Source organism: Sander lucioperca, chromosome 13 (genome assembly GCF_008315115.2).
Source record: "Sander lucioperca isolate FBNREF2018 chromosome 13, SLUC_FBN_1.2, whole genome shotgun sequence".
NCBI lineage: Eukaryota > Metazoa > Chordata > Actinopteri > Perciformes > Percidae > Sander > Sander lucioperca.
Genome location: NC_050185.1, coordinates 13,304,239 through 13,330,000, shown reverse-complemented (window position 1 = coordinate 13,330,000; position 25,762 = coordinate 13,304,239). Strand labels below are relative to the sequence as shown.

At 40.5% G+C, this 25,762-nt stretch overlaps 1 protein-coding gene across 4 annotated transcripts; it reads right to left on the bottom strand.

Annotated features, from left to right (window-relative positions):
- Window positions 1-3,029: 3,029 nt before the first annotated feature.
- On the bottom strand, window positions 3,030-23,598 carry cxxc5a (CXXC finger protein 5a). 4 transcript variants are annotated; one of them, XM_031320306.2, is made up of 4 exons: window positions 23,370-23,598; window positions 23,186-23,247; window positions 13,050-14,068; window positions 3,030-4,467 (listed from the first exon to the last, which is right to left on the bottom strand). In XM_031320306.2, exons 3-4 carry the CDS (start codon window positions 13,842-13,844, stop codon window positions 4,423-4,425), a joined length of 840 nt encoding a protein of 279 aa, XP_031176166.1. In that variant the 5' UTR covers window positions 13,845-14,068; window positions 23,186-23,247; window positions 23,370-23,598; the 3' UTR covers window positions 3,030-4,422. The 4 variants fall into 4 exon arrangements, with proteins under 4 accessions (XP_031176166.1, XP_031176165.1, XP_035846771.1 ...); XM_031320305.2 differs by having other exon boundaries at window positions 23,190-23,247; XM_035990878.1 differs by having other exon boundaries at window positions 23,190-23,530.
- Window positions 23,599-25,762: the final 2,164 nt, after the last annotated feature.

Genomic DNA, 25,762 nt, shown 5'->3' with positions numbered 1-25,762 from the left:
TAATTTTCTGAAGATATAGGTGAAAAATACAAATAGGTCTAATGAAAGAAATGTCCAATTAAAAATAGTGTCAAATTAATCTAAAGATTTAGTAGTAATTTTACCAAATTACAATTACACAATAAACCAAAAACAATGTACTGAGTCTTAATTTAGCTTTTCCTTCCTTGTTAACGTTTATATTCTGTCTTACTTTGACACATATAAATGACAGCAATACATTTTTATCGTGTACTGCTTCAAGAAATTCCACTTTGTTGTTATATATACATTGATGGACCTCATGGCACACAGAAGACCTGTTGTTTGTTTATCTTCTACAGCATATGACAAGTTTAATATGTGACCAACATCAATTGTTGCAAAGCAAAAAATATCTGTTGTAGTTTCTTTAGTTGCTGGCTTTCTCATAACACACTGTTAATCCTTTGAGTGGCCCAGCATTCGATAAGTCTGTATGGTGTTATCATTGTAGCAGCGGTTGTTGTTATTAGTAGGCTTGTCCAATGTGCAAAATTCAAATCTGAAAACATCTGTGTCATCAGAGTTCGTACATGTTTTACAATTGAATCGAGAATACACCAATTTCAAAAGATCAGTTCTCAACAGGAGTATTGGCTGCATTGATTTCTATGGTTCAGAGTTTCAGCTTTTGACGTCATTCACACAAGTGGAGCATTCTGGGAGAGTGTAATATCACTTTAAATGAGCACATTAGTCATCAGTTTTTCAAAATGACATCTAGATTTTTTTATATATTACTAAAACATGTATTTGTATAATATGTATTATCAATAATATCCACACATTTACAACTAAATACTGTTGCAATTTACAGCATACTGTATTCTAAGGGTATTTATGCTTTTATATAACAGTTAATTAACGCCAAATGATATATATATATATATATATATATATATATATATATATATATATATATATATATATATATATTTTGTTACTTCATTCAAAATAAAGAAAAGGACCAACTAAAAAATATTTCAATATGGATACCTTTGTTGCTACAACAGTTGGCACAGCAACCAGTGCCACTATCTTTTCTTTATATGAATGAAAAGGAGTGCATCTTTGAGCAATCACATAACTTTAAAGTACATTTTGAATAAATCTGAGTAATGTAAACACTTTTAACCAGTAGAAACCAATTTAGTCTAAAATGAAAAAAGTGGCAGACTATAATGAACAGTGGAAAATACACTTTTTAACACAGTATGCCATGTATGACCTTTGTTTTGCTGTTGTAACTTCTTTGCACATGTGCTGAGACAGAGAGAAATTATATGAACCCTAATGAACCAAACTTTGTCACCCTCATCCCTCAGTACACAGAAATAAATGAGATATCCCTAGCTATAAGTCATTTACTAATAACATTTTAACTTCCCAAAATCTAAGCGTATCACATTCTATTCAAATTAATGGGGCAGCACATTGTCTTTCCCATGCCATTGCAAGACACTGAGATGTCTGTGTATTTTCATACAGTAGATCTAAACCTCATATAACGTTGTTGTTTAGTAAGATTACGCATAAAAAGAACTTTAAGAAAACCTCCCTTTGATATTCACATATAGCACATTGTGTTCCTTGATGGTCATACAGTGAAAAAAAGGGTCACTTCTGACTCCTCACTTGCAAAGCTTGTGTTTTTTCCTCCTGTTAGTCACATTTTACAAGCAACATTCCTTCCTCCTCAACAATTGGACTGCATCAGTTCCTGCTATCTTCCCCATTCAAAGAAGGTGGCGAGCGAGCCGAGAAGGGGCCAGCCTGTGCAGGGGCATTTGGATGGGGGGAAGGGCATGTCTGCTGGCGATGAGGGTGAGTAGATCAGTGCGGCTCAGAGTCTGTGAGGCAGTGATAAGATTCCAGGATTTTCCCAGTGTGACAGGCCTGCTCACCAAGCCATACACCCCTCTGCATGAAGAACCACCACCACCTGACACCCCTGCCCCCTGTCTCCCACCCCTGGGCTGCTACACCTCAGCAGGCAGCAGCCACAGTCACCTGCAACCACACCCAACACTTAAAGTCTTAATCTCTTATTTTTCTGCCTCGGGTGTAAATGTGAAGTACATGGATGATTTTTTTTTACTTTCCAGTCGTGTGCTTCCACACTATACACTAGTTGTGCTGTCTCCTTCTTTCTCTCTGGCTCACTTCTCTTTCTCTATCTCTGCCTCCTCAGTCCCCCCTCCCCACTCCCTCTCCCTTGGATGGCAGGTCAGGCAGTGAGCTGTGCGGACTCAGAGGAGGTAAGGACGCCGCGGTGCACATTAATAATGAAAGGCCTTAGCCGCCACCCCCCTACCACCACCCCAGACACACACACACACACACACACACACACACACACACACACACACACACACACTCCCCCCATCGCCATGGCGATGGCACTAGCCCAGCACTGTCACCGGGGGGGGGGGGGGGCTGGGAATATAGCTACACTCTCCAACCCTCCGCTCGCCAAGCTGATCACGAGCTCGTACACAAGCCCACCATACTGGGCCTTCACCGAGGATATTCGCTAATTAAAAACACTCAGCACTTCGGCTGCGGCAGAAATCTGCATCTACTTCCCCACCTGGATATGAAAGAGTGACTATGGAGCTGTGAAAAAAATCTGTGAGAATCATCACTTAGCAGGAAATGGAAATTCACTCTCATGTCACAGACCTGAGGCATTAGAATTAGTTATTACACCCATGTGAGATTGACCACATTTGGAAAGGTTTTTTAAATCAGCACTGCTTTCACTTATCCATGTCTTTATCCAAACTTCGCTCCCTTCTACTCCATGTAAGCATAACACATCCAGCCATAAACACAGACAATTTATCCATGCTTCTTATGGATAGCCTTAATAGCTCTCAAGACAAAACTAAGTAGGTTAAATGTCACAAAGATCTTAAAGAAGAGAGAAAATCATTGACAAAAAATAACATTTAGGGGGATTTTCAGGAGGTTTTGTGCATTTTAAAGAAACACTGCAATCAAAATTGTTCTTATTCAAACATGTTTTAAATCATTTTGGTTACATTTTAGCATAGCAAGGCTCCATCAGTTATTCCACTATAGGAAGATATTACAGATGCAGTGAGAGAAATATCTCAGTCAAACCAAGGACATCATGGTGATCCATGCCACCGCCTGATTTACTTTTAATGAGTTCTGCTCGCATTAGAATCTTTCAGAATTTTCAACACCATCCAATTATAAAAGAAATAGGAACATTTTTTTAAATTCTTGGAAAATGTATAGTTAATGTTTCTTTTTGTCAAACCAGCAGTTTTTCTTTTTAAAAAAACATGCAAATAGACAAGACAAACATCAGAATTGTAAATTTTGACACGAATACATGCATTCCTTTTTATTCACAAAACCAGTCCAATTTTCTAAACAAATACAAAGATTGGTTATTTTTAAAAGCTGTAGCTACCCAGCAACATAACAAAATCATGAAAATATAACAAATAAACAAACAAATAAAAAAATGTAATCTTGTCTCAGTGCGTTCAGTAGGCTAGACTCAGAACAAGTGCTGTCTCTTACAGTGCTATTGCCCAGAGCAGTATTGGCATATGCTCAGTAGGGCCACAGTAACATAAGGCTGCCAGTTTCACTAAAGGATAAGTTTGGAAATGCAGAGGAGGGCTGATTGAGGAGATTACAGTAGTGACGGCTCTGGAGAACAGCATCTTCAACCCAGTGAAGAGTCTCTGGAGATCCGCCTGATAACATGACTTTTTTTGAGTTTAGTTTAAATTCGAAATCAACAGCGTCACATTTTCAAACATTTTCTTTCTTCTTTGTCTTTCAAAGACAAGCAGTGATCTGTCTGAAAACTAGACTCTAACGAAACGAATCATAAAATAGACAAGGGTTTAAGTAACATAATGGTGAAGAATTACAATAATGTTTGCCATTAGCCACTAGTTTTGAAATATAGCTGTAAATTTACATTCTCTACACAAGTACTGTATCTTTCCACACATGAACAACATTAACACCAAACACAGAAATTAGTTGATTGTCCACACTCAGTCCGTCATTTCTGTTTCAGGCAATGAACAGTTCCATGTTTAAGCGACAGAAAAAAACCTGCTGGAAAAAGGACAAAAGGTACCAAAATGGAAACATAGAAAAGGGAATGAAAGTTGCCATAGATGCTTTTCTTTAAGCTTCATTTTTGGTTCAAGGAATAAGTAGGTGCATCCATTACCCCGATTGATTTTTTTTTTTTTTTTGTTCTGCTTTGTTTTTTTGTCGTTTTTTTATAGAATTTTATTTGTTGCTTGTTTGTTTGTTTATTAGCCAGTGTCTGTTCCGGAGACAATCCAGGAGTTGGCATTGCACTTGATGGCAGAGCTTTGGGTAGGGAGTGGAGGAGGAGTCCTACTGGAACCACCGGAACGCCGCTCCTGTAGGAAGCATCACCTTCTTGCAGAAACAGAAAAAAAGGAGGGGAGGGGAGGGGAGGGAGGGGTGAGAGAGAGAAGAGGAGGTTGGAGTTGTTAATGAAAAGCAGTACATTTTTTAAGTGTTATATATAAGCAAATATAATCCCAAAGCTACTACTTTACTGAGAAGCTACAATTTCTTCACTTGACAAAGAGGCATACATAGTGTTGCCGTCCTGTTCCTGCATTCTCCGTCGTTTAGGGCTGTAACTAGTGAGTATTGTCATTATCGATTTATCTATCGGTTGTTTTTGTTTTGCTTAATATATGAAACGTAAAAAGAAAAAAGGAAAATCTAAAGATATCAGAGCCCAAGGTGGAGTATTTTAAATTGCTTCTTTTGACCAATCAACTGTCCAAAATTCAAATATATTCAATTTGCAAAACAGACAAAAGCAGAACATCGTCACATTTTAGAAAGGTGGAACCTGTGAATGTTTAGTATTTCTAGTTGACAAATGATTTACATGATTGATGTCCAACAAGTTAATTGATTAACTTCTGTTCCACTCTTTCTCCCTGGATGAGTAGTATGTGTGAAATCTCTGCATTCTGCAATGTATGGTCCAACAGTTTCCCCCCTCTCTCCTCAGCACCACCACAGGAACGGGCTGCAGTCCCGGCTTCACACAAAACCCGATATGCCACATTTATTATTTAGCCACCACACGCGTTGCTCTCCCACACCATCATCAATGATTATGCAGCTCTCTGTCTCTCGCTCCTCTTTCACTGTGGTTATCTGTGCCTCTGATTGCACTGAGCAGGAGTGGCACACATGCATGCAGCTGCAGGGCTCAGCAGCGGCCTGCCAGTCAGGAGATAGAGAGCTGCTCGTGGTCCCTGGAGCTGCAGCGCGTCTGGCGTCCTGCAAAGTGCAACTCAATTCTGCAGCACGGATTCTTCCGTAAGCCTGCTCTGCCTGGAGCGAGGCAGGAGGAGCTCGACAAACATTTATGCACCCACACACACTCTCACACCGAACCAATATGTATTCAAGTACAGTCACACACCTCCACACACAGTGGCACGTTAACCGACACTCACAATACACCCCCCATTCACACCAAACAGTGAAACTGTTAAACTAAAATTCTCATGGATGGATGATGGATTCAGATTCACTTTTCCACAGCAGAGGGCTTAATAGGGATCCATACATACTGTGAGATACACACACCCATGCATACAGTCACACTTATCTAATGGAAAAGAAAAAAGAATATGTACTGCATGTTAGTGTCATGGACCATTCACATAACTGTATTGCCCTCTGAAGACAAAAAATCTAATTCTATCTGAATTCTAATGAAAAAAACAATATGTAACCTGAATATAATCATACTTAAAATTCAGTGTGTCTTGTTGTGCCGCTCTCTTGCACAGCTGCAGTGAAATTATGAGTTTTCCAAAAAGGCATCAGAAGCAAATAAGCCATTAGTTCAGACAAGTTTGTTTGACACTAAAAACAATACCGGCCCTAATTACTTTTCAGGCCCACTTAAACCATTCCACTACCCTCACAGTGTTCTTTTGAATGCTATTGTTCATATCTTGACATGAAACTAACAGCAGGGTTCATGCTCCACAGGTATCATATACTTCCATTTTGAAAGTTTACTCCTGCTGACAAAAATGAAACATTTTCACTCGGGTAAAAAGACTTCAAACAAGGTAATTACTCTGGTGATCTCAGCCAAATATAACCCACACTGTGCTTTATTTCGTGAATTGGCTCAATCGGGAGTAATCTGACAGCAGAGACACCTAATGCCACAGTGCTGTTCGTAGCCCACATACAGTATGCATGTGCCAATTTATCTCAGCCTCTCAACTTCATATCAATTCTCAAAGATGTAGCAAATGCATACATATTTAGGAAATTATTTTTGGTTCACATGAATAGTAATAGGAACCACAAACCTGGAGGTTAACAGCCAACATATTGCCGACATTATTTTATGGTCTGTGTGTTAAGTATCGTTGGCCCGTAATCCATCTCTGTGATGACCTTTCTACAGCAGTGCTCAGCTGTTAAGAAGACAGTCAGAGGGCAACAACATCTGGCGCTGCCACAGATGTCGAAAACCTGGTATTGGCCGGACTGACCATAACTTAGTGTGTGGAAAGAAAAACAACTCTTACTTGAAATGTAAATGTTGTTTTTCCTCATTATCAAACATGAGCAATCAATTGAAAAATGGCTGCAGTTCAGGGATAGAAAAACCCTTCCTTCACCAACACTGATTGCACAGGTTCAAACAGATGGAATCTGTGGGTGTGAAGTGGCCAATCACTGAAATCAATGGATGTGTTTTTCACACAAGGTAACTTGAATTTTGTGTTAGCATAACACAAACAATTTGTGTGTAACATTCAACAAAAGTAGGAGAAGGAAGCATCCTTAAATGAGTTAATCCACCACAACGTGGCCCTTAAGATTACAGTATATGTTTTAAGGTGTTACTGATGCAGATTCCTGTAAGTCACTTCAAGCCATCATGAGTTCAGTTTTTGCCCTAGGGCACCACTGAGCCTTCTGGTTATTGTTTTTGTGGCTTTACCATCAACAATTGTGAGAATTCCCTTTTGGACTCCCACAAGAAGAAAAAAAACCTGACAGGATGAACGCAAAGCATCTCCACATGCAGTAGTGCACGTGGGATGTAACAGTGTCTGCAGCTCACGAGGAGCGGAAAAGTAAACCTTTAAAGCAACTGAATCAGAACACCATTGATTTCCAGCTGGCATAAACACCTCCTGTTTTTCCTCAACCTGCTCTCCCTTCCAGAAGTCAATTGTGATTAATATGTAAATACGCTGATACAATTTCTCTTACTGGACCAATACATACATCTCGTAGCCAGGGTAGGAGTATTAACACACACGATCTGATCCATCAGTTCAACCCATAAATCCTGTATTAAGTTATTATGCATGCCCGGGTCACTGGTGTAAATCGGGCTGCAACTAACAATTATTTGTGTTGTGAATATGTCTGATATTATGCTAATGATATATGCAGTGTGACAAATATTAAAGCTGACGATCCGAATCTACGCTAACCATCGATGCTCATGTCCAGTAATCACAGGTCAAAAGACATGTGGGCATCTAGGTTAACTGGGCTACATTTGGTTGATAATTTAAATATTTTTTGGATGTTAAGGTTACATATGATGGTTGTTCAACAGCATGAATTTATTTGATTTAAATACTGTTAAAACAACTGTTAAATGTAACAAAAATGTTTGAAAAACAAGTTTTATACACATCTAGATGTCTTTTAACCTGCAAATTACAAAAATCGGTGCTTACTTCGTTTTTTACAAATAATACCACTGCCTCTCTTTTGTGTAAAGTGCTGTTTGCTTAATGTCCTGTAATCCAGAAGGCAGTCAACGGTACAGCACCTTGGCTACCTCACTTTCCTTCTCCCTCTTTCTGTCTTCCTTAGTCTCCTCTGTCCACTCCAAATTTGTCCCTCTGTCTGCCTAGCAACTTGCCCACACATCCATGTGTCTTGGTGTCACTCTGCGTGCCTGTCAGTTTGCATGAGCCTCTTCTGTCCTGACTGTCTGGTGTACGCAGTCTGGGAGGCAGGAAGGACCATGAGGGAATACGTTACTCCCATATCAACGTCTGATGACAAAGAAGCACAGTTTTTGACACAACCAATGAATTTCCTTACTAAATTAGTATATATTAATATTCTATAAGTAGACAAAGACCAAAAACTCCGCTCCTGTCTTAATATATTTTCAAATATTACCCACCCACCGGTACAGTGCATCCTCAACGTTCACATACAAGTAAAAACAAGATCCATAACAACTTCCTAACCCTGATTCTTCTTTCTCTCTGTGTTGAACAGCAGCGCTGAGACTGACACTACTGGAGGGTACTCAGACATGACATACAGCAGAAAGGAACTGCCTTCCCACTTATTTCTCTCAAATGTAGCATTCCCAGAATAAATCCAGACATCTTCAGCCAGTTAGCTATGAGGTGGCAAAGGCTTCAGCATGCTAACTCCCCCTCACTTGCCAATTTTACGCTCCTCTTTGAGCTGCCATGAGCTTTCAATGGAAACCGTCAACACCCTTAAAATAAGCACTGCTGCTGCTGCTGGACTGCACTTGTGTACCGACGCGTATACGCTCACAGGCTCGTACAAACGCATGAACGTAACCCTTCACGCAAATGATGTAAAACAGAGCCAAAGTCTTTTTTACTCAAATGTGTGTGTGCGCACAAAAAGCAGTCAAAACCATCTGACAAACTGACCGTAAGACACATGTTAAATAAGTCGTCACGCCCCTTTAGAGATTGCACACTGAGTATAACAGCCACAGCAGACGGGGATGTGCCGCTCTATCTTTGATTGGAGGGGAATGTGACACTCAGGGGCTGTTTGAGCTACAGCTGAGGCTCACTGCAGTTCACTCTGAAAGCCAGGACGATCTTCTCCTCTGGCACAGGTGCTGAATATGCATTAAGGGGAAGCAGGAATTTCTCTTACAGAAACTCTGTTTTAAACACAAAAAAAACATATACGGTAATTGACATTATTACATCATCTACTCGTTAATGACATTTGCGATTTACTGCTGACTCTCTGCTCTCTCCTGACACAGCACATCTTCCATGAATCTCATTCTCTGACATTTAGCTTGTACTGATGACATCACGCTCACTGACAGTGCGGCCCAGGCCGTATTCTCTGATCTAATCACCTGCTGAACAAGAGCTGTTGACTTAATAACAAAGCCATTCGAGACAACTACTAGACTGCTAATGGGAAATGTATGAGTGGATGAGGACAAATAAAAAGCAGGCAAAATTGAAAATGTACTGCTGTCAGAGCTCTGTACGGGGGAAAAAGGTGAAACTGCAGTAATGTAGAAAATCAAGTTTGGGACAAAGAGGAAACAAGGTGCAGATCTCTTTGATGGTTTCCTGACTGAATAAGAATACCAGTCTAATTTTAACTTAAAAAATAGTTACTATCCAGGTGTGTTTTACATGTTGTCAGTTGTGTTGCAATGCACATGTATAGGCACTTTATTGTTCTTAAAAAAGTCATGCTGTGAGTTGTCAGGTGATTGAGGTTATGGTTTGCCATGCCTTCTGTGTGGGTAGATGTGCAAAAATGTTGGCACAAATGTTTTTTTGCCTTTTCCCATTGCAATCTCATGCTTAAAACATTCAGTACATCTGTGGCACTGCACAAACTTTTAGCTCTCTGAAAAGTTCTTTGTACATATGTCACATTTCATCAAAATGAGACCCTGACCATTACTGTATTCACATGTATTTCTATTTAATGAATGGACCAACTTTAGTGTAATATTATCCACATTTCAGCCAAGTGAAAAATATTAAACCTTCATGCTGACTATGACATCTGATGGACTAGATCAGACAATGTTTCAGTCTGAGAGCCGTTTTTCCACACTGTTTGCTTTTGACAACTACACCGATTTTGTGCAGACACTATCAGGAATGATATAATAGCACCTGTGTTGCCTGCACAAGAAGCACAAACTTTTAAAAACACATATATTATCATTTAATATTTATTTGACTAATATTGTCAAGCTGCAAGCAGAGATTAGCCTTCTTATTTCTGGTCTGAAAAAGGGAAATTGCTTGATAGACGCATTAAATAAATTAGTGAGTTGTACATACTTTCAGATGTCAGGAGTCCAAAATGTGTGCAAGGTAATTAGGCCTACAGTACATACGATTAAACTCAATATTCAGACTGCTATTATACTTGGTACTTGGAGGCTTGGCAGGTTTATGGTACCCTGGAGTTTCTTTCATATGAGGTGGCCACTGGCAACATCAGCAGACTGACGTCTCAGGCAGCATGATGACCTATATCAACATCACCATGCATGAATATTCAAGCCCCTTTGGGTTTGGCATCACTGGTGTGAATGACTGGTATTAGGCTAACTGCCATGACAACATCAATTGCAAATCATAAATTAAATTGCTTTCTGTTACAGACATTAAGTCTTACCACCTATATAGCGAGCTGACGTTTCACCATTTAAGTGAATCATCAACGGAGACAAATAAAGCCTCTCATTAATTTGCAACTGAACAATACAACAGCGAGAACAACATGCTGGTATTCAGACACATCAGTCTGATTCTCAGCTTGTGACAAAGTCAGGTTTTTTTCAGTCGCAATGGCCCGTGATGACAAGTGTGTCAATCCTTCAGTTTCACACTATCAAAGGAACGTGCCACGGTTCTTGAAAGTTTTAATTTATTCACTGTCATACAAATCATGTTCCCAATTTTACCATGTACTTTTTAAGTGTTTTAAAATGTGCTCTTCTTCATGGCCCAGGCAACCATTGGTTTCCATTTGGCAACCTATGGGATGAAAATTGTTGCTAATTACATTGTAAAGTCTACATTATTGTTGTGTGATGAAAGGCCGACTTTTCACATCAATCGGTGCAGGTGTAAGCACAGATTTATGGTTCATTTAGGTGTAATCACAGCCTTAGAAATTACAACAGCATAAATCTGACAACGATTAAACATTGAACAACAAGTCAAGACAACAAGTCCTCCAAATACAAAACTACTGAATCTATTGTTTGTTACTGCCCATTAGAACAACACAGAAGAGTTTTCTGATGTGACGCCATTATCGGCAGGACAACATTATTTGCTTGTGCTTTCCAAAACTATTCCAAATCACTGTTGGAAAATGCATCAGTTTTATGATGTTTTAATGGTTATGATTAAGGTCCGGTTAGATTTAGGCACACAAACAATTTGGTTGTTGGTTGTTGGTTGGGTTTAAGTTACTACTTACTTAAAGTTAGGGGCCCTACGTTGTCATGGTTATAATTTGCAAAACATTGGGGAATTTACAAAAGTCACAATTCCTACGGCCGCTAGAGATCTTTGTCGCTTGAATGTAAATAAATGTTCTTTGGTCATTTGCTAAAACAACTTATTATGTTGTTTTCTTGCAGGACAGCATCCACAACCAAATGTAAACGTTTTGCAAAAGCAAACACTACGGTATGTTTTAAAAAAGGGTAAGTAAATCATATACACTAGTAAATGGGCTAAAACATGCAAACAACATTGATATGGCCTTTTAAAAGATCTAACCCTGTGTGTGCACAAATACGTGAATATGTGTAGCTGTCTTATCGTGTTGGTTGGATATTTTTTGCGGCAAAGCATGGAATTGTCTAGTCGAGCTTAAAGCTCCAATAACATCAGTGACCTGAGCTAAACTAGGTGAATCTTACATTTAAAATGGCATCACACGGTACTGTGTTTTCAGTTTGTGTCACTCAAAATCTTCCAATAACCAAACCATCCCCTTTAATTAAGGAGCATTTTTTCAGTGGATGGCCGAAGTCAGCACATAGAGATTTAACAACCAACATTTCACATTTCCACAAACAAGAGGCCAAGCTGTCACCCTCAATCAACATCAGAAAGAGAAAGAAGTAAAGCCATTAGCAGTTTGAAGCACAAATCCAGTTTGTGTCAATTAGACCAGAGGCCTTCCTGTTCACACTGTGTTACATATCTATCAATTCATTATGTAATGCCAAAGTGACACTATTATTCATTGATTCCAAAAGATGATTTCTTCTGAGATGCAACATCTGCTGACATTGTTTTCATGATTAGTCGTTCTGTCACAGCCGGGCTTAGTTAGGCCACTGAGGTAATGGAGGTAACAGATAGGAAGTTTGGAGGGCCATTTAGATGAGCAGGATAGAAGGACACCGGAGAGAAGGACAGCATCAGCAAAAGTATGTGTGTGTGTGTGTGTGTGTATGGGGGGGGGGGGGTGCCACACTGACACCTGGTGCCCCAGATGACAGCCCTTGCCCAGATGGACCTTGTTACATGCACACACATACCCACACATGTACACTTACACACAAACACATACTGTACACATATACACAATTACCATCCACACAAAGAAAAATCTACAATTACAACATATGCACAAAGAGGATGTGCATGTGACCAAGCAGAAAATGCTCTACTAAAGGGAATGCATTGTGTAATCTTTAATTTAAGATAGCGAATTAGCTTTCCAATTGAAAGATGTGTGCCGGACGATTGTGTGGTTATGGTGGACGGATTAAAGACACCCCATGGTGCATGCTTACCCTGCACATAACCACAACACTCCTCACCACCTGTCATTTCCCTGCTTGTGGAGCCATCTCCCCACCAAAAAGCCTCCCTGTACTATTTCCCTTAAAGGGGAATTGTTTTCAGGTGTGAAGCCAACATTTGTTTGTGATGTTTGCAGATCTCTCTATTATTATTTTTAAACAATTTCTCAGTTCTTCCCTGTGGTCAACTCTAAATTTTAGATCCCACAAAGATGTAAAGGTATGGCTTATTGGCTCTCTGGTTTCTCACCTTAGTCTTTGTCACTTTTTGCACCCCTGTATTAACTCTTTGGATTAAAACCCTTTAAGCTTATTTTTTGTAACCCTAAAGACTGATCCACAATACAATGGCACATCATAACAACTACCCACTTACCTCCAGAGCAGCAGAGGGCTTCTTCTTCAGTTCCTCACATTTGCGAAACTTGCAGATCTGGTGGCCTGTTTTGCGATTCCGGCAGCTGCTGCATTGCTCGCAGTTAATCCGCCGTCGGCAGGGTGGGCACATGCCACAACGTTTTCGCTTCTTTTTACCGGAGTTGATAGCAGAGGCCAGCTCGCTCTGCGCCGGGTACTCGGCCAGGCCGGCCATGTGTAGTGCGCTGTCCGCCAGAAACACTCCAGCCGGCGTCATGATGAAAAGCCCCGGGTTGAAGGGGAAACCACCCCCTACTCCATATGGGAAGTCAACAGGACCACCTACGGCATCCGTAACAGACGTACCCTCCAAGTCGCTAGCCCCCGAGCCTGCGTCTCCACCGCCAATTCCCACTCCCATGCCCCCAGGCAGGAGCATGTGCTCCATACCGGCCCGCTTTAACAGGGCTGCTGCCTGGGCAAAGTGCAGCAGGCCATTCTGTCCCTCTAGAACCTGTTCTAGGGTCCGGTCCAACTTGGCTGCTGTCAGTGCAGAGACAGTGGGCTGGGGCTGCGGGGGTGGCTGAGGCTTGGCCGAGTGGCTCTTAGTCTCACCATTTTCCTTGTGTCCATTGCTAGTGGCAGAGGAGACTGCTGTATACTGGGAGAGGGTACGGGACTTTTTAAGGCTCTTACTGAGGGGCTCACTGATGATGCCACTGCGGTTCCTGCGCTCTATAACAGGAGAATCCTGTTTGCAGTTACTCCGCTCGTGGTCCTCTGTCCGGCCCCCCTCCGACAATCCGCTAGACATGGTCCAGAGCGTACGTGCCTGGGTTGAGGGTGAGGGTGGAAAGGGGGCAGGGGTGAGCGAGGAGGGGGAGCAAAGACCTTTTCTCGGTCCGTTCTGTGCCCCGGTGGAAGTGGCGCCTCACCTCAATGGACCAACCAGCCAGCCGACAACAGGCAGGCCCCGGAGCCTTCTGCCCGCACTACAGCTCAGCCCTCATCCACGTTGTTCCATGGGCCATCTGGAAACTTTACACAGGGAGAGAAGATAGGTAAATGATCACTTCACCAAAACACTGAAACTCAAGAGCTACATTTCCATTTTTGTTCAGGGTCAACTTTGGCAAATGCAAGAAGAACTGAGAAGATGAACATCACCTTTTAAGTTGATATGCCAGAAGTTAAGAAGCAACATTAGCATTCTTTTGTCTTTCTGGCCACATGAAGAACGTAAGTCCCGTATTCACACAGTTTTAGCTCTACCAACTCCAAGGCATGTAAATGCTCCATGGTGTTCACCAGATAGTTGCTACCTCTGTATGTCTGCTGTTTGTTTCTGGGCAGGTAGTGTACAATGGGGGTTTTAGAGCTGCCTGCTGTGGCCTAAAATGGCTTTTTGAGAGCGGTGAGACATACATACATTGTTATTGTAAAAAATGATGGGCTCACTAATGAAAAGAAAATCAATTTTCTTTGTTCTGTCTCTGGGCTTTTGGCTATATATTTCTTCCCAGATTGTTGTGTGAGAGTCTAATAAGGGAAACATAGAGTATCACAATGTTATACACTCAGATCAATGAGCATGTGATTGTTAATAAATAACTGCAACATTTCTTAAATGACAGGGAAAGTCAGGGAAATACAATTTATTGATAAAGTCGGTCTTAAATAGGGCTTATGTGTTTTAAAGGGACATTATACAGATAAATACTGTTAAATTCACAAATGACTAACTTCCCTTAAAAATATAAAATAATCTGACATAAATCACAGTTTTTGTTCGCACCGAACACAGAACGACTGATAGGAGAACTCCAGGCAATTTTTACGCTAATCTTGCAAAAAATAGCAAAAAAAACGAGCCGAATCGGTGGTAGCAACACAGAGCTGCTGCAGCTAATGCCGAGAGCTCCCACTTAGCTAAAACTGCAGTTTTGGGGGCATAAGATAAAGAATGCCTTTGTGCCTCTTAACAGACACAAAATGCAATTAAAATGTCTGTGCAACATGAACAGGGCTCTTACATGACAACAAGATGCGTTTTCAACTCAAATTCACCTACCCTGTTAGCTGCTAGCTGCCGTCTGGGATGAGCGAGTGTGTTCAGCCAGGCTTCGGTAATAATCATCAAGTAGAAGTTCTGTGTGTATTTGTAGCATATATATCCATTTTGTGTGGAATCCATCTGGAGTTGGTGAATAGGAGTCTCGGCAGTTGCGAACTGTGGGTTAGTTGCCTTAGCAAGGCTAGCAGGCCCGACCGGCATCCTTCTACTTCCTCCCCGACTTCCTGCACACTGCTGTTTACCTTTTCCTGCTACAACTGAATTCCCACGGGACTTCAGCGCAAGACTACAGCTAGCTTTCTGTAAAGCTGTTACTTTACAAGGAACAGACATCATTTGGCCCGTTTCCATGTAGTTACATAGTCACTGATATGATCATAACCACTACAGTGCTCAATTACCTATTTTTGAGGGGGGAATAAACTTCAAAATTTCACCGCGAAAGCATGAACTGTCCTCTGGAGGACATCCACCAGACCATCGGGCGCCCGTGGATTGTTTTCAGCCGCAGCAGGCGAGGAAGGCGGGGAGGAAGTAGAAGGATGCCGGGCTAAGGCAACTAACACACAGTTCACCACTGCCGATACTCCTATTCACCAACGCCTAACAAAATGGATATATATGTTACAAACACACACAGAACTGCTGCTTGATGATTATTACTGAAGCCTGGCTGAACACACTCGCTCATCCCAGACGACAGCTAGCAGCTAACAGGGTAGGTGAATTTAAACAATGTCTGAGTTGAAAACGCATCTTGTTGTCATGTAAGGGCCCTGTTCATGTTGCACAGACATTTTAATTGCATTTTGTGTCTGTTAAGAAGCACAAAGGCACTCTTTATCTTATGCCCCCAAAACTGCCCCTTTAGCTAAGTGGGAGCTCTCGGCATTAGCTGCAGCAGCTCCGTGTTGCTACCACCAATTCGGCTTGTTTTTTTTTGCTATCGACAGTACTCACATACGTATAGCGATCAAGATTAACGTAAAAATTGCCGGAGTTCTCCTTTAAATAGCAAGGTTAGGCTCCCAACCTTAATTGATTTATTTTCTTCTTTGCCAACCAATCAGAGAAGCTCCAGAGAAGCAGGTGTTGCCTTGCCAGGAGTTTTATGTGTAAAGAATAAGTGGGAGAATGAACGTTTTTAGATTTTATTACTTTGTATCTTTGAATTCTAATTGAATATTAGTATATCTTTGTCAAGATTTTCAGGGCTAAAAAATTAAAACATTTATTGGCCCCTGTCTGTGTTTAATTCTAATGTCTACGTAAGCTAAGTGTCACTGACTCCTATTGTATCAGGGCACTACAGCAGCTAACAACAGGTATCGAAGACTAGGTAAACTAACAGACTTAGAACATTTATTTTTAATTCAGTATTTAACTCAGTTGTTTGCATAATTTGGCATTATGTAATATTGTTATATTTATTACTTGTCAAATTATGCACACATTTTCCGCCTCGTTTAGGATGTTGAGTTTAAAGCAGCCATATTATGCTCATTTTCAGGTTCATAATTGTATTTTAAGGTTGTACCAGAATAGGTTTACATGGTTAAAACACCATATTTTTGTTGTACTGCAGTGCTCTCTCTCACTGCTGCAGATCCTCTTTTCAGCTGGTCTCTGTTTTAGCTACAGAGTGAGACCTCTTTTCTTCTTCTTCTTCTTCTGTACTATCTTTGATTGCACTGCACATGCCCAGTAGCTCAGATGTAGATCATGTCAGCTAGCTAGCTCCATAGACAGTAAAAGAAAGGCTGTTTCTACAACTTCGGTCAGTTACAAGGCAGGTTTAGCTGGGAGACTTCTAAATGAGGGCGCACATGTAAGTAGTTCTTTTGTAGATTATGGTGAACTTGTGTGTGTTGTAGCAGTGCTTTGCTACTGAGAACGAGGTAGCATGCTAGCGTTAGCATGCTAGCGTTAGCATGCTAACGCTACGAGCTAATGGTTGCGGTTAGCCTGCTCGTTTCGGCTTGTGATGTCACAAGCCGTGCCGATTTTGAACAGCTCACCCAGAGACTGAAGGCAGGACACATTCAGAAACCGGATCTCACTCTAAACAGCATGGGTGGATTTTTTTCAAAGTTTGTATGTGTGTGGAAGCACCAGAGACACAACATAACACCCCAAATCCCAGAAAAAGTGATTTTTTCATAATATGGGCACTTTAAGTCTGCTGATTTAGTGTTGAGCTTTTTTTTTTCAGGCATCTGAACTTAATATCTTTAAAGTTGTATATCTTTTGATTGCTATCATTGTATAGAAATGATTTTCTATCCTATTACTTTTAAAGACCAAACCTGTGGCAAAATATTATCTGAAATGGAGCGGTGGGGCTTATGAAGAGGCTTCCCCAAGGCTAGGAGTGAGAGACTCCCCACTGGAAAGAGATGCATCCATCCACCGGCCTTTAGCGTAAGATTCCTGTGACTGCTCATCTATGAAAAGAAAAACTGTGCCGCTACTCTCCTGACCTGTCCATGTTCACAAACAAGCGTACCACCTCCCACAGAAAAGCTGAGGAAATGGCCGGGCCAGTCCTTATAAGGGAAACAAAGAGAAAGGGAGGGGAAGAGGATGGAGGGGGGGTGTCTGTGCAGTGTGTGGAAATTGGAAGGCCAGAATTAGTGGGAGGTAAAGCTTCAAAGGCAAGAGCACAGCCCCCACATTCTCACCAGCTCAGGGGGATGTGGCGCCAGCGAACCAGAGCCAGCTCCGCAGCCCCTCAGCCCCATAGTTTCAGTTTCTCCTACTACAGCACTGACCAGGGTCCGGTTTCCCTAAGGCATCTCAAACTAACTGCATCTCTGCTCAGTTGTGGTTGAATGCATAACAGCACTACAAATCATCAGAGTGATACATGGGGGATTTGTGTCTTTATGGAATATTGGACCTGGAATTATGTATTTAGTGGTCAGTTATGAATACTTCAATGTTGTAAGAGGTGATTTTTCATTAAGATTTTACTGTTTTAAATTAGCTCTATGGCAGCTGTGCATTTACGTAAAGTAAATCTGGCTATCTATGTGTACAGCAACACATTTCTTGATTAATCATGGCCTGAGGGAATATCCAGCTCTGATCCAACTGCTTTATCAATGTTCTTAATACAGTAAATGTGATAAAAGACTTTGGTTTTCACATAATTAATGAACTGGCATATTATCAATAGCTAGAAAAAATTAGTTCTCACGACAGCTACAAAGTCACAAAGTCTCATGAAAAATATCACCGATCAGTTGTGAGATAATAATTCAGCCAGGGAAGTATTATGTCAACAGCTGACCTGCTGATGACACCACTGGTTTAAAAAAAGGCAAATGACATTTCATTTATCTGCTGTTCCTCCAAAGTGTCGAAAATTGTGATATTATGGATATGACACAATACTTTTTTCATACGGTTGACTTACTTTGCGTCAATCCCAGCAACCCCTGCTGTATGAGGATAACACAGTGACACACACACGCTGGTTTTATTTTTTTTAGTAAAATTTTAAAACTTTGAGAAATGTCTGGACTTTTAAGGTAAGCACAAGTTTAATTTGTATTGTAGCTAAACACAGTATTACAATCGCTAAATGCTTCAGTCATTCTTCTCAATGCACAGTTTTACTCTTCGGTGATGTAAACCTATGCTATGTTTACGGAAAGACAATAATGTATACTTTATTAATCCCGCAAGGGAAATTACAATGTTTTCACTCTGTACTGGTCCACCGCCGTATAATAACACACAGTTAAGGTATTTAATGGCCAACAACTATCCTATGATTTGTAAAACAAAATGAACCCATTTTAATCATTTTATTTCAAGTACTCATAGACAGTAATTTTATTGTGTGTCATTTGTACACATTTAGTTATCTGACAAAAATTGCAAACTGTACTTCGAAGTCAATATTCTGTCCCAAATAAAAAACTAAAACTCCACCTAACCAGTGCAGAATGACAAATGTGTGTCTTACATGTTTGTTTGCACCACACCACTGTTGTTGCTTTGGTCTACCACACTGTGTAACAAATGAAAGCATGGTTACCTATTTTAGCCTCACACTCACCCTCCTCTGCTGTGTGTACATCTGCCTTCCATCCTACTGACCTATCCGTCAAACTCTCTCCATCAACATCAACCCTGAACGTGGCATATAGTCTTAAGCTAATCACCCTCCACGACTTCCACTGTCATGGCTCTTCAGATCCCTTCACCACATCATTTACAGAGGAGGTTTATGTCCTTATGTGAACTGTGTCCTAAACCACAACTGCCTCTAGTACTGAGAGTATCAGTGCCATACTGCTGAAACCAGATAATTGGTGTTGTTTTGTCCTTTAAGCATGTTTACTCAATTTCCTGTAATGCTATAGACTTAATTCTGTGTTTCACATTAAAGCCTTACACCTCAGGTTTCTTTAAATTGGCCTGGCAAGAGCACTGTAATTAGTAGCCACATGTTAAAGCCTACAGTATAAGAGCTTTATTTCTTGCACCTCAAGCTGTCTCAGCATAAAAATAGGTGTACATATTAGCTATACCTGATATTTCCCTGAGTCTTTCTTCAACGTGCTACACAGGATTGGAGGACGGAGATAAAGATCTGGATATAAATGGTCCGAATGATCAATACAGTCCAACAGCCTTTCTCGGATCGACCAATGAGCTCAGCTGGAAGTTGTAGAGTGCAGGTGTGGCCGGAAGGGCATGATCTGACCCTACTATTAAAACAATTCAATTCAAAACGGCAGCAGGAGCAGTCACTGTATTAATAAGACATTTTGAACTGTTTCTTCAATGCCTCATCTTCATTGTAGTCTAAACTGAATCTGTTTTGTTAGTTTGTTATACTTTAAGGACAGTAAAACGGAGTACTGGATAATTACTCTAGTTTTAATAGTCAATAAGTCATTAAGTGTAAAATATTGACAAGCCTGAGGAGATATAACACAACACTCTTAATGTGATTATGAATGTAAATACACTTAGTGAAAATCTTGACATTAATTCCAGCCTGTTGAATCTGCTGAGTGATGTCAGTTCTTTGTCACTTTGTGAACACTTTGTCAAAAGCAGCTGATCTGCAGAACCTGAGAATGTGTTTAAAAGTGGTTAACACAATGTCACATATGTTGATACATGATATATGGGTATTCATTTGTGTGTGAAGCTTGATTTTGTTGAATCTGCTAATAGCTTATAATTGAGACTGGGTTCACATACACTGTAGCTGTTCTGTTAGTGAGCATGTATACATTATTTTGTGCAAACAGTCAAGAAAAGCAGAATGGAGTGTTATGTGAGCGTGAGATGTGGTGTTTTTATCCAGATATTCCGAATAATGGATTGATCCTTTGAGAGAAATTCTGTTTACTGTCTCCCTGTTTGCTACTTGGCAATGCTGCCTGCAAATAGTTTCCCCCAGCCTGTGTATAGGTTTGTTTGTATCTAATAATTTGCATGAAACTTGCAGCTCAGTATCAGTGACCTGAGACAGACACTCAAATTAAAGGAAAGGTTCAACATTTTGGGAAATACATGTATTCGCTTTCTTGCAGGGGTTAGAAGAGATATCGACATTGATGTCTGTACTCTAAAGCCAGGAGACAGCTTAGCTTAGCATAAAGACTGGAAACAGGGGGAAACAGTTAGCCTGGATCTGTTGAAAGGTAACAAAATCAGCAGCTCTAACACTCATTAATTAACATGTGATATTCAGTTTGTTTAATCCGTACAATAACCAAAGTGTAAAAACAACAATGTTCTGTTTATGGGTTATGTGCTAAACAAATTCTTGGCCACAAACAGTTGCCAGGCAACCAGCGGAGACGCCAGGAAATAACTGATCCTGGTCATGAAATAGTAACCCTCAGTAAAACATCAAACTGTCTTTTTAGTGGGCTGCTAGCGGTAGCTTCATATGCGTACAAACATGTGAGTGGTATCAATCTTGTATTTAATGTAACTCTGTGAATAACATTTCCAAAAACCTTTCCTTTACGCCATAAGGCACGAATATGATTAGTAGGTTACATTCTGTATACCTGTGTATGAATCGTTGGAAAAAGCAGGTCTTCATTTTAATTAATTAATTAATTAATATACAAAACCTATGAAGCTTAAATCATTGGTGAAGTAAGTAGTACTTTAATAGATAATATTGTACATTACTTCCTAACAGCCACAGTGCTGATGAGTGAATGTTGTCAGCACTATGATACTTGTATGAGCATGAACAACTCATTGCATTCAACACTCACATGCAGCTCTCAGCTTGAAAACAGCTTCAAACTTTTTAACAGTTTCCTCAAATAAAAATGAATGTCAGTCCACAATATAGTGACAATTGACTGATGGATGAATGGTTGATTGGTTCAGTAGTTCAAAAGGTTCGATCAACAGGTGAAAGAGAAATGAAGGAAAGCATTTAGGGTCAGTGTGTGTTTATATTTCCCATTGATTTTAAGATTGTAGGCCAATAATCTTACTCAGAGCACAAACCAAAACATGAGAAAAACCACAAACTACCAGGAATCTAGGATGTTTTTCTATCATGGCTGCTTAAATAATTAACACACATTGACTTGGTCGCCACAGCAGCCTAATATTACACATGAAATCATTTAGTTTGGGAATATGATGAACACATTGAAAGGATAAACTCAAGGTATGATCCTATGCAACTTTGATTAACTTAACCAATTACCCTATATCATGTTTGATAAGACAATTCACCTCCTTCAGGCGATGGAGTAAGCCAACTCTTGAATAAGTTTCTGACGTCACTGCATGCGCAGGTGCCAGGTAATTGCAGTCAGCTTTTTAACGGAGGTGGGAAAAATATTGTCTAATTTCCTGCAGGGTTATGAGGCATTTGGCCCGCTACAAACTCTGTAGCAGCTGAGTTACACCTCTGGAGAAGCGAGAATACTTAATCCAGACGCGCTGTCTACATTCTCTATTCCTCCCACCTCCTGTCGACTGACGCGCGCACACGGACACGCATACCCTCCCTCGTGCATAGGTGCATACACACGCAAACGCACGAACAGAGGAAGTTAAAAAGCCTGGTGACAATAATAAGATTCACGGCTTCATCCATTGTCCATAACCTGCTGCGTCTTATTCTTCCTAATGAGGCTATATGCTCACAAAAAGTTAGTGGAGATAAACAACCAAGCCGTGCATACTGTGACTTCAAATTATTCGCAAACATGTGGAGCACATGGACCTGCGATAGACTACTGGTGGCGGATTGCGGGGTGATATAACTGTAAATCTCCGCGGTGAAAGCTGCTGTACCTGGGAACTTTCTAATAATGGCCGAAGAAAAAAAGAAGAATATGACATTTGGAATTTAAAAAAAGCCGATGAATTCTTCACCTGTCTTTACGAGCGTGGAACACTATGATATCTGTTTAGGTTACTAGTGTATGTTGTTAGGGTTAAACAAAAGTTTAATTTAGGCTATACAGGGTGACGATCAGGAAGAGTCTGCTGTCAAATGTAAGCCTGATCCGACTCTAATGCGTGTTGATCATGATATATCGTTCATTAGCGCCAAGTTTAGTGCGCGTCATTAACAGCTGATTCACAATAAAGCATCTGGCGTTTGGTTCACTGTTGTGCCGATCCGTATCTGGAGGCGACTTTTTAAATAAAGAGAAATGAAGATTGTTATTGAAAACCTGACAACAGCTTGTTAAATACCCCCTTCATCCAAGCACAGTGCTGAAGAATCATTACCTGTCCAATCACCGGCGATTATAAAACCTCTATTTTATTGTTTTCCACCAAGAGTAATTTTTGGGGATCAAAATAGCTGGCTTTTGTCTGGACTCAGTGGTCTATGAGCACGGTAGCCTATCTGCGGTACCAGCATATGGTCTGCAGTCGCACATTTGAGGATATAGCCGACAGAAGAGCGCCGGTTCACCCCGCTATAACTTGATCCTATTAGAAGATGACATCCCAACTTTCAGCAGACTTCAACAAAGTATGATCCCCCCCCATCAGCAACCCTCCTCCCTCCCCTTCCATGTATCTGCATATTTGCAAACACGGGCCCATTTTATTCGCACCTACCAAAGCAGATCCGAGCAGAGGGGAGGGCTCCCACAGTCCGAGCGGTCCGTCTCTCAGCCTGCCGTGCAGAATGGTGACCAAAAAAAAGAAGAGGGCAGAAAAAAGCTTATTCTCCGCTAACAAAATCCTACAGAGTGCCTGTCTGTTAATGACAAATGTGAAAAGAAAAAAAATATTCACCGTCAGTTATTTTGGAAAAGCGTACTTTCTCTGAGGCTGAACGCGTGGGTTCCCCCAGCTTTCTCGGTCCTTGCAATCCCACCTCTACATCCCCGCTTGCAGAGAGGAACATGCAAACACATTTCATAGATTTTTGGAGCTTCGCGGAAAAACCGAAGTGGACTTTTCTGTGGTGCACGCGCTTCAGCCGAGGCAATAATAAACCGAGAGAGGCCACGAGGTTCAGTGTGATCTCAGAACAGCTGAGGGGGGAGAGGTGTTGATTCAAAATAAAACTGAGGGCTGATCAAAGATGACTCTACTCTGCCTGAATAATTACTTGCTGTATGTCTCTTTAATAATGCTTCAGCTCGAATGATGATGGTGATGATATAATGTATTCAAAATAACTAAATTATAAAGGTTAAAAAGGGTTAAAGGTGCGTAGCCTGTACAGATTTATTTTTAAGCGAGTGAGTTTATGCAACACAAAATTGCCTGGATGTGCGGGGATGGTTTTGTTTTATGATTAGAGGATAAAACATATGATAGGCCCAATTAACTAAATATGTTTTAAGTGTTAATATCTGCATTGTCACATTGTTGTGACAAGTGTGATTTCGAATATTGTGTTTTCTCGTTTTATGGAGTTGATGCAGGGTGGTGGAGGGTAAACACTCAGTTCACCCATCAATGTATTTGGAGAATAGAGTTTATCCACCATGCAAGGCTGACAGAAATCAGCCCCATCCCCGGTCGTTCCTCCTCGCGCTCAGCCAGAGTCCACTCCACCTCTTTCGGCTGTCCTGTCTGCTGGCAGGCGGCCAATCTAAGTGTGTGGAAATGACACCGCCAGGGCGGCAGAGATTTTCCTTCATTTCTCTCCTTCCCGATCGCAGACTGGCTGACATTGGCTAGAAAGTGGAGCAGCTCGTCAGGGACAATCAATGCGAATCGATCGAGCTGTGCGGTTGAGGCTCCAGAGCTGGAAAATATCGCGGCAGCTGAAGAGAGAGAGAGAGAGAGAGAGAGAGAGAGAGAGAGAGAGAGGGAGAGGGAGAGGGAGAGAGAGAACGAGAGAGGAGGGGGTGTTCTACCAACTCTGCCAGTAGCCAACCAACCTCCCTGCAAACAAATATGCTCTGGCTCTCATAAACATGACACTCACATAGTAAGTATACTAAAGTAAAAAAGCCAGCAAATGCATAATTACGCACGGGATTTGTGTTCCAAACGTTAAACAGTAGATGTGATGTCCAGTCCACAAGTTATTTTAAAATGTAGGCTATTGAGTATAAAACCATCTAAAATAATGACTTAAAATAAAACAGCTTAAATCTGCCAATGGGATACAAGACTGTTTCACTTGTTTCTAAATGTTTGACTTGCACCTTGTTGTAATTTTTTTTTACGATGCTTTAAAGACTCAAATTGTAGTACAACACATCATCCATATTAATGATTCAGCATAAAGTTATTATGCATTGTGATTCATATCTATTTGGAAAATACTTTAAATTCATCATGAAATATTGAGGAAACAATTACATTATATTCAAAAACGTCCTCAGATGACGTCTATTTTTAGTACCAAGCAAAAGTGTTATCTTAGTTTATTAAAATGATGGGTATCTCATTTTGGAGTGAACTTTATTAGTTGCAGTAGTATTAAATTAATCCAAATTAAATCCTCCCCAATATGTGTTTGGTTACTTGGATGTGTTCTTTGACACTTCCACAGAGCTGTTCCACTTCATCAAATGAAAACGTGAACATTTTATTTTCATTATAGGTTTCTTCTTACCATATTTTTGTTTACAGCTGTTCCATTGTAGGCTGTTAAACATTTATATTGATCCCTGAAATCATCGTCCAACTGCATATATATGATATATTCTTCTTTCACATAATACAGTTAAAAAACGAAATCAAGCACAAAAGTATTGTTTTTAACAAAATTGTTATCAGCCTAAAAATAAATATATTCTCTTGCTATGTTTATCTTACTTAGATTTTATAAGACCAATCATTTTTGAGTGAATCTAAATCAAGTTACTGCAAACCTTTTATATGCTACTTCAAAAACTTAAATGGAGCTGGTATAAATAAACATTTTCAAAACCGCACTCAGAACCACCAAAAACAACCAAAAACAACCAAACGGGAACGTTGTGTGGAGGTACAGTGCAACCACAGGAAAACGTTTCAGTTGGTTGGTTCCCTTAACGTTTAGGGAACGTTATAACCATGAGGAAACATTCCCTAAACGTTAGTTTTTGTTTGCATTATGCATCCCAGTGTGGTTGCATAATTAAAAAATGTTTGAAAGGGGGAAAAAAAGAAGCAAAAGATTACGCTTTTGTTAATGTAAAATCTAAAATGGATACTTCAATTCCTCACACATACAATCCTTT

Coding starts and splice junctions, on each gene's coding strand:
- cxxc5a (XM_031320306.2), bottom strand. CDS start 13,844: ATGTCTAGCGGATTGTCGGAGGGGGGCCGGACAGAGGACCACGAGCGG. Junction 4,468..13,049: donor AGCCCTCTGCTGCTCTGGAG/GTAAGTGGGTAG, acceptor TGTTTCTGCAAG/AAGGTGATGCTTCCTACAGG.